This window comes from Crocodylus porosus, unplaced genomic scaffold (assembly GCF_001723895.1).
Source record: "Crocodylus porosus isolate Cpor-Errol unplaced genomic scaffold, CroPor_comp1, whole genome shotgun sequence".
Classification (NCBI taxonomy): Eukaryota; Metazoa; Chordata; order Crocodylia; family Crocodylidae; genus Crocodylus; species Crocodylus porosus.
Genome location: NW_017728935.1, coordinates 4,806,146 through 4,819,091, shown reverse-complemented (window position 1 = coordinate 4,819,091; position 12,946 = coordinate 4,806,146). Strand labels below are relative to the sequence as shown.

The window sequence follows — 12,946 nt, the reverse complement described above, 5'->3', positions numbered from 1 at the left end:
TGTCTCCATCCAATGGAGTAGAAACAACCACCCTCACCAGCTTCACAAGAAGTTTAATCAAGCAGTGCTACCTGGTTTCTTTTTGAAGGGCGACAGTGGAATCTTTGCAGATGCGGGGTCCATTTCTTCACACTGCTTCTCCATCTTGCTTTGAAAAGCATTCACGAGCTTCTTCGCCCACTGCCCCCGAGTCTCCATCGCTTCACAGTACCTCACCCAGTGCTTGCAGGTGTCTCCTGCACAACAAACAGACATGCTGCATTTCAGAGGAGGTTAGTGAGGACCTGCACTTGACCCCCCCTGCATCCCTGTCATTCACAGCTGCATCTGGAAAATGACTTCTTCCCCTTGGGACCAGCACTTTGGCACACACATAGCTGACTCCTTATTAAACAAATTGAGGATTCCTCACAGCAGAGCTGCCCATGCCAGCTAGGGCACCAGATACAGGCCTGGAAATGTATTGTTTCTCCCTTTTTTTAAGGGCAACATTTTCAGCTCAGAAGGCTCCTGATTTACAACAGCCTGCCGGTTTATATTCCTCCTGGGCTTTCCCCTATATGCTGAGGCCTTTCAAGCCAACCTAGCACATGCAAGAAGCAGGGATCTTAGGCAGTGGGGAAGTCAGGAAACCCAAAGATTTACCTCACAGTAACTTCAGGCCTTCTCTCCTCACCCCCTGGCTACTTTTCCTCCCAAGGGGTAAGGACGCCACTCACCTGCAGAATGGTGAAATCAAGTCACAAGGCCTTTGGGAAGCCTTCCTCACTGTACTACCTGTTACCGCACCCTGGATTCTTGTAGCAGCCCCTTGTCTTCATGAACTCTCCCCCTTTGTGAGCTTACCTGCCCAGTGGAAGGGGTAATAGTCAAACGCCATCCTCCTGAAGGTCAGCTGCATTGCGCCTCCCAGCACTCTATGGTTTGAGGTGCCTGCACAAAGACATAATAAAAAAAAAGTGGTGTCAGCTGTGTAGTCCAAGTCCCAGCGCCAGGGGCAGTCAGAGCAACGCTGCACAGATCACCAGTGTACACAGAGCCCGGGTTTAGGAATAGGAGGTGCTATACTAAAAGCAGCAGAGGAACTGTAGAAGAGGAGGGGCCAGGTCTTGGCCAAAGATCCCACAGCCTTTATATCCTAAAAAAATGAAAACCTTGGCAGCTGATCCAAATTCTAATGATTGTGATTGCATTTTCCTTATATAAAGTTGCCCAAATATATCAAGTTATTTTCTTTGTGCGGTCCTGAGCACCCAGCATAAAATCATTTCATTTGGCACCCACCATGTGGGAGTGCCCGATGGCAGTGCACCTGGGGCACCACCCTTGCTGCGGTACTGCACAGGATGGCTTATGAGACCAAACCAAATTTATCCACTCTGGACAGTGCCTTACCGGTGCTTTGTCCAAGCCAGCATTCAATTCCCCAGCACTGGGATTTCCCTCCGTCCCTAGATTAAACTACCCCACGGAGTCAGGAAAGCTCTCAAAACACTTGGCTCAATATATAGGCTGTTTTTCTGTCAGCCGGCTACAGCTGAGCTACTGACCCCTACTTTGCAAAGTATTCCTATGAAAACAGAGAAGTGCAGCGTTACATGTATGTGCCTGAAAGATGGGTCCCCCAAAAATCTCTTCCTCCTCCAAGTTCTCCTTAGTGCTGCTTTTGGTTGGGTACCTGAGTCCCGCGTGTGGCTGTCATCACAGATGTGCAGGTCTAGGCGAGAGATGAGCAGGTGGTAGGACGACTCTTTCATGTCATATTTCTCAAAGTATTGGCCAATGCTGCTTGCATTTGGGCTACCTCCAAATGGCTGGGACCATGACTGCTGGGCAGCAGGAGCAGGTGGTGTAATCTAGCACACAGAGAAAAAGGCTTTGCTATGACCAGAACGTCACCAAGGGAAAGAACGGAATTAAATCATAATGCAATGGAAGCATCCTATGGTGCACCCCATACTGGAAAAGCTTACTCAAAGCTCCCAAACAAGAGACCTTGTTTAAATGTTTTGTCACAGGACATAAGGAAAGAACCAAGCCAGAGAGAATTAGATTTTGAGATCGCCAGCCCGATCTTCAGATCCCATTTTAACAAAGACCATGCACAGCTAAGTGCCGCAGTTCACCAACTTGTAAATAAGCAGAGGCAGCAGACCCAGCAGACCAGGCATCAGATTAAGAATCTGCAGTTCCCACCACCTGGAGACACAATTCTGTCTCCTCACCTCATGCTCGCCATCGTTTTGCAAGTCTCTGCTGAAAATGTCTTTCATCCCTTGCCTTGTACCCCTTAACTTCATTTTCTCTCTGCTGCAATTATTGGTACATAACTTGGCACAGCATTTTGTGAACAAAAAAAAAAAATGGCAAGGGTTAGAGTAGGACGCTCCAAGGTTAGTGACTGGAGAAGCAGTTGTTTAAATTCTTTAAAGTACCAATACATCCTGTATAAAACAAAGGAACAACCTGAACATCTGCAAGCCGTGCGAGCCTCTTACTAGAACACTGAGAGAAACAGGATGGTAATATTCTCTGGTGAGCACCCTGGCTCATCCTCATCCCACTGCATGATCATTTTTATAAATACCAGAGCCCCTAGAACTTTATTCTGGGACAGAAACTGGTGGACTGAAATTACCAAGTGGAAAATATTTCCAGAGTACACTTACTGCCCATTTCTACCAAGCCAATTCTCTACAGGTGTACTCAGTGCTCACCCCTTCACCCTCCTCCAGGAGTGATGGCTCTACTTAGAAGTTCACACAATCTGATGTCCACAGGAAGCAATACAGGTTGCACTTTCCTACCTTTTCTCAGCAAGGAGCAATTTGCATTTTCACACAGAAGGTCAGCACAGCCTTTTCTCTCTATTCTGTGACACCCATATTTACGACTGCTTACCTGGAGAGGTTCTGGAGCCATGCTCTTCCTCTGCTGGGCAGACTTCTCCATGGCTTCACTCAGGGACTCTGCATACTTCATCATTGCTTTCAGCTGAGAGTCTGTCAGCACCCAGAGCAAGTCATCAAGGAGGAACATGAGCTTAGAGGCCACCACATTGCAATCCTTTGTCTGATCCAACAGAAAAGCAAAGCACGGAGTTCAGTAATTTTAACCAGCTGCGTTTCTTTCGCTCGGAAAATAAGGACAGTAGCACTGTTAAAGCACGTGATACCAGAAATCACGAGAGAAAGTAGGGTGGGACAGGTTCACTTATTTGACTGGCAGGCATCTGGAGTACCCAAACATGTCATCCAAGCACCCAGTCACTCGAATCTAATCTCCTCCCAAGGAAACAAATGGCCATCTGTACACCTCAGGAAAAAGTGGAATTTTACCACCTCTCCCTGCTCCTTTTTCAAGTACAACTAAACCTACCAGTGTTTTAATCACACAGTTACAAAGATGATAAAGTGTACTCTGACTTGAGCATGACAAGGAAATATTTCACCCTCCGCCCAGCTGCATGCAGTTCTGAGCGCGTTCCTCTTACACAAACCACAGGGTGATATTACATCAAGGGCTCTGCGTTTGTGGGCGGAAGGAAAAAAAACCCGAGGAGCACCGGAGGGAATGCTTATCACTGTGCACAATGCAATAACGGTGTCTTTACAGGTCTCTTCTCAGTTCTGACTTGCACTTCAGTATGGAGATTATTCCTGAGACAGAGAGAGAGTCAGTTGAAGATGTGTCCATTGTGGGTGGAGATACATACTCACCCTTCTCTTAAGAGAGATCTGGATTCTGCCCTGATTGGTAATGAGTCTCAGAGGAGTGGTAATAGGATCTTGATCACCATTGTCAGTGGCATCAGCCTCTATCCTAAGCGTCTGCCAGGTGAGCTCTTTAAATGTTAAGACCTACCCAAAGAAAGAAACGGAAACGTGGAGGCAAAGAGAAGAATGTTAATGATTCCACCAGCTTCAAGGCGATCAGGATAGTTATATGTAATAACAGTGCACGCTGACAATGCACTTAAGAGGCATGTACCCCCACTAGATTTCTGCACCAGTGGTGCAGCACAAACACCGGGCTACAGCCTGGCTGGAGCCAGCACTCAGCAGCAGCAATGCTGAGTCGGGCCCCCCCACTGGCATCACTTACACAATACCTATAGCAGTGCACAAGCTAGAAAAGTTATTTTAACATATGTGGAATTGGTGGGGGGTGAGGGGGAGAGAAATCCCAGGAACAGAGGGGCACAGTCCTGCTCCAAAAGCAACCACAGCAAGGATTACTGGTTTTGCAAGGCTGCTGGGAGCTTCTCTCATTTCTTTGCCCCAGAAAAGAGCACCTCTGTGGAGATGGGGTAAGAGAACTGGCTCAGCTCCTCCAGCCCCAGCAGGCGCTGATGTAAACGCAATGGTATAGGTTTCACTGGGACTCCCTATAAACACCTCTTCATACGCCAGCACTTCTGAGAATTCAGAAATAAGTGCTCCTTTCCATCAGAAATGATCTCCCCGATTCTCCACTCTCCCAAAATGCACGCTGTCGCTGTCAGTGCAAAAAGACTCTTACCTCTCCTCTTTGAGGGTCAGTGATGCGAGTGAGCCGCAGGTCACTCTGCTGCCAACTGGGGTTGACGCTGTATCCTTGGAGCTGCCATAGTTCAAAAGAGGCGTGAAAGGCCTTGGAGTGAATCTTGATAGTGATGGAATTGACGACAATAAACATCCCCTCCACCACCTTTTCGGCGAAGCCATACTCACTGCAAAGAAAAGGATCCTTAAAATCATCATTTGCTACAATAGAAGCCCCCCACCAGGCCGACCAGTGGACGACACGTGTGTCAGAAAGAAGGTCCAAAAAGGATACTCAGACCATTGCCACCTGGCTCTACATAGATGGGCTAAGTTCTAGAAGGGCCATTTTCTGCGTTCTAGGTCAGCATACCCAACCTGGAAAAAATAAGCTTCGGCCCTCGTGCAGCAACGTGTACAAAAGTGCCCAGAGGAGACAACTGTCCTGACATGGTAGTCAGGAACATGGGAAGTGATGGAAGCCCAGTACAGACTAAACAAACAGCAAGGCACTCCTGGTAACCAGAGCCCCAAGGAACAGTCGAGTCTTCAGAAGGTTTCTGGGAAGGAGAGGCACGGAACTGGCAAGCACATTACTTCTCACTCCATTAGGCTAGGAATGTAAGAGGAAGAAATGAGTCAGGAGTGGACAAAAGAGACTGCCAGGCAGATGCGGGGAATACAGTGGAGCACAGATGAAGGGGTGAAGCAGAACAGAGGTGTGGGTCATGAAAGGGATTAGTCAGAGGCCTTGGAAATGAGAAGATTCAGGATCTCTACCCCAAGAGGAGAGAAGTAGTGCGGGTATTCACAAAGGGCGAAAACAGGGACCTCACCTAGAAAAGGACCAGAATGATGGCTTGCAAAAAGCCCTAATGACTGGTTTCCAAGCCAAAAGGCAATGAAGTGCAATGCAACACCTCCAAGGAACATGGCTGGGGATTCTTAAGGATCTAGTCTAGGTCAAATCCAGCCATGTGTAGAGATCCCTAAGGAACCCTCCTCCCAACTCAGAAGGTGGAAAAAAAAAAAGATTGTTCTTCATTTTCATTCAAGGTTCCTCCACTGTTCATCTGGAGAAACCATATGTCTACCAAACAAACAGCACTACGCTAAAGGCTAACTATAGGGTCGGGAAACACCAACCTTTGACCTGCAGCAAGAGCAATAGGAGACTGTCCATTGGGTGGCCGCGGCTCTTCACATGTTCGCATCTCCACTTCCACCTTATCCAAGTACTGTAAACAAGAAGCAGGGGAGACACAAACCTATTAAGCTTTAGCATGAATAGTTTGGCCTCAAGTTTGGAACACCTAGAGGCTTCCTGGACCCGCTAGAGTCAGAGGCAGAAAGCAAGAACAAGACCATCCCAATAAGGTAGACTCCATTTTTCCTTGTTCCCAAGGAGTTCACTGTGTTTGTAGGCATTTCACATGAGACCTTAAATAACAAGCCTCTGCTCTGCATGGCCACTGAAATTTAATGGGCAATTCTCATAAAAGTTGCAGGGGGAGAGATGGGGGGAAGTTTTCCCAGTGTTTTGACTAAAGGATCCCATCCTCTCCATTTCTCTTACACACCTAAGTTCAGTGGTTTTCAACCTTTTTTTCATTTATGGGCCCCCCCCAAAAAAATTTTGAAGGGAGGTGCGGACCCCTTTGACTTGTAAGTGTGAGTATCCACGTAGTTTTGACTGATTGTGATAATCTTTTGCAGACCCCCTTCGATATAGTCTGTGGATTCCCAGGTTTGAGGACCACAGGTTGAAAACCTCTGACTTAGATGATTGCTGCATTTCACTGCAATTGTACACAGCTGGCAAAGCACTTTGCAATTCTTGAAGCAACATCTAGTTTCATAATAAGTTTCAGAGCAAGGTTAGCACAAACAGGCCCGGGTAAATCTCACCATGTCCTCGGAGGAAAGACACTTCCTCTCGGGACCACTAAGCAGGTAACGCAGAAGAGCTCTGTCGCTTCAGAAGAGGCTATCACCTGTCTGTCCAGCTTTCTGCACTAGAGACAAGATTCTTACACAAGACCTACGTGGTAAAAACCATTTACATATCATGTGACCTTAGAGAAGTGCTAAGAGCTAAAATGTTACATCACAAACTTCTTGAAACACCCCTAGTCCCAGCAGTAAGAACTAAGTGTCCTTTGTAAGATCAGTCTCTTACATAGAAGTTATAGCAAACAACCAAGGAAGAGGTAGAAAGCAGGAACATTACCAGGCAGATTGGGTGCGTCTTCAGTTTTGTCCACTGGATCTGTAAAAACAAAGCTAAGGTTTCAGAAATGATTCGGTATTGGAAGGTTTGAGCAATTAAGGAGAGAGTTAAGCCCACCCAAGATCAACTGACTACGTGGTGACGATCCACATCCATGGCATCTCACTGACTCTGGATCAAATGGACTCCTATAGACAACTGAAGAGAGATTCCAGCTGCCAGCCCTGTAAATCACATTTGACTTTTAGCTCTCATGTATCATTATCAGTAATAGATATTCTGCAAACCAAATTTTCATTTCTCTTATGCATGAACAACCCTGCTATGTGTAATGAGTTCACAATCATTTTGCAGTTCAATCTGGAATGCAGTCAGTAATTTTGTAGGCTGTGCACAAACCCAAAAAACAATCCATTTTACAGCCTCTGAGCTACAGTTGCTTTGTAGTTTGAGTAGGGGTAAGAGCTAACGTTTGTTTCTAAATTAAGCAGATCTGGTTCTGCATATACACACGGAGCAGATCGAGTGAGTAAGAGCAGCCTGTTTTAACCATCACTTGGCAAAGAAGAACCACACATTCGTAGAGAGGTGTTTCTGAAAGCTAAAACACTTTTGCCTTAATCCAGGGCCTGGCATGTGTTGAGGTTACACAATCTCTTGTCAAACATCAACTGAAAGCAAGCTGATTTCCTGCACCAAAAACCACCCGGAGCAAACTTTTCCCAATGCAGAGCCCCAGCTGCGTGTGCAAAAGGACAGTTGCAAACACATATGCTGTTATCGTGGTTATCCAAGGAAGTGGGGTAACTGTGGATGCTAAGGCTGGCAAGGTGCCTGGCAACTTACTGTTCATGCCATTTCACCCAACTGGTATGCTACTTCTGAAGTCCTGATTATTGAAAATGTGATCCTTAACCGTAAGTTACTGAATGGCCCTATGGCACAAGTAGATTTTCAGTGAATGGCACTCCCCAAATAATTAAGCCTCACATTTACATTGCTATCCGGTTCAGAGGTTGGCATGCACAATGGGAATCTGGAATGAGGCCTTCATTTCTTTGCCATTAAGAAAACAGTGCGTGTCATGGGTACAACAAGCAGAAAATGCTTGGCTTGCCAGAATTTCATTTCACCGAGATCTTTTATTAGACAGCCCCAAATTATATCAAATGGTGATCGGCACTAAGTGGACTTGATTGCGTCTGAAAGATGCCATTAGTGCAGCATGCCCACTTACCTGAATGGAAGCCTTGTTACAATAGACTCGTGTGATAGCAAGCCAGGTGGGCAGCTCCAACACATTCTGCAGCACCTCTTCATCCAGTTCCAAGTTAGTCAGCTGCCCTTGACCTTTCAGTGTGCTCAGGTTGATTTTGTCTGGGGAGAGGTTTTTGGTAAACCTGCGGAGAAGAGATCAGAGACAATCAGACTACAAGCCCCAAAGTGTCTGCTGAAAACCAACATCTCTCTACTTAAAAGAAGGGTTATCTTCATTATAAATACCTGCAAACGGGTGAGGAAAACAAAACAGGGGAATACGGACAAACAGGTAATAAAATGGCCAGTCGCGGTTCATCAAACCACAGTACTCCTTCTGGGCATTGTATGTGCTGACTCCTCTTAACTCTCATTTACAGACCCGGAGCCAATTCCCAATGATTTCAATGGAAGTGGGACAAGGAGAGTTTCAGGAACACTCTGCATCTGAGTATTATGGTGACTGGCCCTCTAAAGCAGAGAGAGTGGCATGGAACTAATATTTCCTTCTATTTATTTACCAAGACGGGACATCCATCCCCAGAGAAACTCGCATTAAATACGACCTGAGGTTGCAAGCCCATATCCGTAACTTAGGGAAAAAGACAGAAACCTGTAACACTGGTATATACCATGGATTGTAAGGCAGCGTTGTTAAACTGAGCTCTACATCTGCTGTTTTAATGCATTAGTGGCAAAGTTAAACCTACCTCCAAAACAACCTCCTTATCTCTGCCCTGATGTTCCCACTACCCTAGGCACCCGTCATATGACAACACATCTGTGACAAGTTCAGCATCACAGCTTGCCTTGGCAGCTCAAGTCAAGAATCTCGCTGGGTGCGAATATCTTTAATCATCATATGCTTTGACACTTGAAGTATTTAAAAAAGAAAAACCAAAATAATACGGCGTTTAAGAGATTTAAGAAGTCCCCTACAGCACTGGGAAAAATAAGAAACCAACAGAACCAGAGTGGGCAGGAACAGGAAGCAAAATCGTTAGAAACAAAAGGCGAGACTTGACAATAGTAAAGGATTTTAACTTATTTCAGGGGCGCTCTCTTTAAATTCTAGTCTCAGAGCCAAGCACTTTCCTTGGGCAGCATCCCAGCGTGTAACCTAAGTCCTAACCCTGCTACCGAGAGATCCGTCCAAGCTCTCTTTCTTCCCTCCTTTTGGCTGACAACAGCTGCTGATCTCTCCTCTCTCGGTTCCTTCTCCCAAGAGACTTGGCTGTTTCCATCTCAGCTGCTTGCAGCCTGGTGTCTTCAAATCTCTGATGGCCCCAAGGTCTGCATGCAATGGATGAAAACAATTCCGGTAAGGCCACCCAGGAGCAGTACAAAGACTTCTGGGGCAAAATCTGTAAGCATCGGGCTGAGCTAGAAGCACCAAGGCCCCTCTTGGCAGAAGTATCAGGACAGACTAGGAGGAGCAAAGAGGATGGCAATTTATGGAGGAGGTGATGGGGAGCCGTTGACAATCTTCCGTCCGCAAAAGCAGCAGAAATTGCATGGAGATCCTAGTGCATTAAAGAGGAGGCAAACAAAAGGCAGCCAGACAGAATTCAGCTGCTGGAAATCTCAGGAAAGTTTTCCTTACTCACAGGGGAAACTCGCTACTTGTATAGAAAAGCCCACTGCTTCCCCTGTCAGCAATCGCGAACAACGTACTCAGCGCACAAACCTGGGGCAGCCCATACAGGGACAGGGACATTCAACACTCAGTTCCCAAAAATGGAAATCTGTACAAGGTCTTGGTGAAGCTAGTTTAGGCAGCTCCTCCCTCACAAGGTTGCATGATGCTCCATTCAGATGGCAAGATTAGGAAGAAGGTCACTCCAAAGCTCTGGATGGCTTCAGTCTGGCTAGTCCCATCTTCGCAGCAAAAATTACAGTAACATATTGACGGAGCTGTTCCAGGATACAAACATGTTTCTCATATATACGAGGAGACTGGTTTAATTAGGTTATTAAATAGTGAGTCAGCCCTGGGGGAGTCCAAAGCCACAGTGCATTTCAGAAACAGGATCCAATTCTGTCCATCCAGCCGGAGAAAGCTCTGGTTCAGATCCCCATGTCAGGACTAACACTGCAAGCGGGCTCCTCAGCACAGGCGTGTAACTACCGAGGTCTGTACCACGGGACTGCATTTCCTAGATCTAGTGGGTTTGTGCCCCCCTCCCCACCTCAGTGCCAATTCTTTTTGCTAGCAGCAACGGGAACAGAGAATTCGGTGGTGGCTGCGCACTCCCAGTGAAGCAGTGTCCCTGCACCCAGCTGGTGCTGCCACAGTGGTGGCAGACTCCCCAGTGGTGGCCCCCATTGCCCCAGGGATCAGCCAACGTCCAGGGATAACAGCCCACCTCTATTTATGCTACTGCCCCGACACAACTGTTTTAATGTGGTGGTCTGTTATTCTAGGGGCCAGGCACCAGGACAGCTCTTTCTGGAGGCAGAGCCCTTTTAAGAACAATTATTTGGTCTTGGGAGATGATAGTTGGAAAGAAGTCAGGTGATGCCTACAAAAGGCTGAAAAAACTCAGTTGAAGGCTGCTAGAGGCCCAGGAGCCGGGGACAGAGATGGGAAAAGACCTCTGCACTTGGCTTTTGCCAAAACAGCTGGCTTCTGTGCAAGCCTGTGGGTTCTGCATTGGAATAATAAAAACTGGGGGAAGGGCATGAACCAGACTTAGCTGCAGAATCAGTTTTCCCTGGGTTGGGGAAACAGGCCAGCAACCTGCAGTAGCAGCTCATTTAGACTGGGACCAGAACCAGAAGGGGAATTTTCATGGCCAGCGTCTCGCTGGAACGGCTGTCTTTGCAGAAGGCACGCCGTCAGATCCAGCGGCGGGCTGCGGCTCACACGAGATGGCAGCAGGATTCAGAAAGGTCGGTGATTTTCTGCCAAATTAAGCCAGAGGCTAATTTCACACATTCCTCCATGCTAGTTCTAATTCTGCTTGGCAGCCCAGCAAGGGGAGAAGAAAGGCCCCATTGTGAGCCAGGACAGGAATGGATCCGCACGTTAGTCACACGCTGCAGTCCCCTCTACCATGAACTGGCCATGTGGGCTCTCCCATTGTGAAGGGCACAAAGACAGGCCTAAGCAAACTCTGCCAGCAGCTCAGCAAGGCAGGGGAGGGGAGGGGCCGGCTGTGGCAACAGGGTTGTAGCGTAAAGCTGACTGGGATGCTAGGAAGACTGGATGATCAGAAAAACAGATTACTTTCCAAAGTGGAGACCATGCCAGGACAGGATCCGAGAAGCAGCTACACATTTCCTTGCAACCACACACCCGTATGCTGTCCTGGACGGTAGCTCCAGCTGAGAGACGGCAGGACTTGAACAGCTACGAGCTCACCTACATCACTTCCATCCAAGGTGATTTTGGAGCCGTAGGAGAACTCTACCACTTTATCTTGCCACGTCGATGTCTTCCTTTCCAGACTTGACTAATTATTGCATCACCCTCCTTATCGCTCAACAGGTGAGGGTGCAACACGCCTGCCACTGTCTCAGGCTCAACCGAAGCCAGCGTGTTGACTTTAGACAACTTGCTCCTTTGAGCTGGAAGCCACCCTAATTTAATGACACCTGGGAAAGCAGCCAAGATCAGCATAGCTTCTCGGTTACCACGCGGTGAAATCTGAAGTGTACCGAGTTACAGCTCCCAGTGTGTGTGGTGCGCTACAAGCAACAGGTCCATGGGAGAAATGTATACAGTGAAATTTCACACATCTGTACAGGGACAGAGCTAAGGGTCATGGCTATCACCTCGGTTATCACAAGTAATTGAACCCAGGACCGCGAGAGAGACATGCGAGCCTCTGTGGCTTGAACAAAGAGACCAAGTCTCCCAAGAGCTGTAGCAGTCATATCCTCTGGGATAGGTACAGAGAACATCACAGTGGACTGAAGAGCACTTTGCAAACCTTTGCAACCCAAGTCAAAGAGCCTCACTGCACAGATGTGGAGGCGGAGGCACAGAGGGACAAGTGGCTTACTCACAGGGGCACAGCAAGGAACAGAACCCAAATCAACCCAGTCCTACGCTAGACTTCCCCACTTGAAACATGCTGCTCTCAACCAGTATATTCGAACAGCCATATTGGCTTGCATCAGAGCACTGCAGAGATAAAACAGGCTTATCAGACAATGATCAGCAACACCACCACAGCCAGTGCAGAGCTGAAGGCTTCAAACCCAGACACTGTGCAACATATTATATACAGCCTGATTAAATATCTGCTTTGTATTCATGCGAGTGGAGAGGCCACAGGAAGTCCTGACGGAGCAGACAGAGATGATCACAGGCAGTCCAGCAAGACGGTGCAGAAGAGCCCTCAGTGTAAACTATTCCAGTTACCAGCCACAGCAGATCTCGAACCTTTAGGTTCGGAGGTCTGCAGGAGGGAGGGATGGGAATGACTCAGCAACAAGTCAAAGATTTTCCAAGCTTAGTAGCCATTTGGGCTAGCGTGCTTACGGCATGCCAGTTTGCGTAGCCAACAGCACACATGGGAGCCATGTGGTGAAAGTCATATCCAGCTATCTGATTCCCCACACTAAATGGCTTGGTATCCATTTACAGCTGAGTTCACTTGAGAGCAGACTAGAGAATAAGTCTGGAGGCAGGGCTTGAACTCATGACTGCAACCACACCAGGACACTAACTGTTCTGTGTCACAACATAAGAGCAAAAGCAATGGTAAATAGGGAGACATGCACACCATTAAGTGAATGAAGAATGAGTCGGTGGATCACCATCCAAACCTCCTAGTGGCACACACAGCTAGACTGGTGCTTCGAGGCAGAACACGGATGCCCCGAGAAAGTCTCACACAGACTTCATCCCCTCCATACACCTCTGCCACACAAACAGCCCCCGAGACAGCCCCCAAGCCCTGATCCTCCAACTCCTGCCTCCCATAGA

At 47.6% G+C, this 12,946-nt stretch overlaps 1 protein-coding gene across 2 annotated transcripts in view; it reads right to left on the bottom strand.

The window, feature by feature from the left end:
• Positions 1-12,946, bottom strand: part of UHRF1BP1 (UHRF1 binding protein 1) — a 48,233-nt gene that overhangs the window by 17,204 nt on the left and 18,083 nt on the right. Inside the window, exons 2-11 of one of the 2 annotated variants that reach the window (XM_019546734.1) lie at positions 7,991-8,153; positions 6,754-6,792; positions 5,670-5,761; positions 4,522-4,711; positions 3,720-3,860; positions 2,902-3,072; positions 2,226-2,330; positions 1,679-1,856; positions 847-933; positions 72-236 (exon numbers count right to left, since the gene is read on the bottom strand). In XM_019546734.1, coding sequence (XP_019402279.1) covers positions 72-236; positions 847-933; positions 1,679-1,856; positions 2,226-2,330; positions 2,902-3,072; positions 3,720-3,860; positions 4,522-4,711; positions 5,670-5,761; positions 6,754-6,792; positions 7,991-8,153 — 1,331 coding nt within the window. The remainder of the gene's footprint in view (positions 1-71; positions 237-846; positions 934-1,678; positions 1,857-2,225; positions 2,331-2,901; positions 3,073-3,719; positions 3,861-4,521; positions 4,712-5,669; positions 5,762-6,753; positions 6,793-7,990; positions 8,154-12,946) is intronic. The other variant, XM_019546735.1, reaches the window with a different exon arrangement.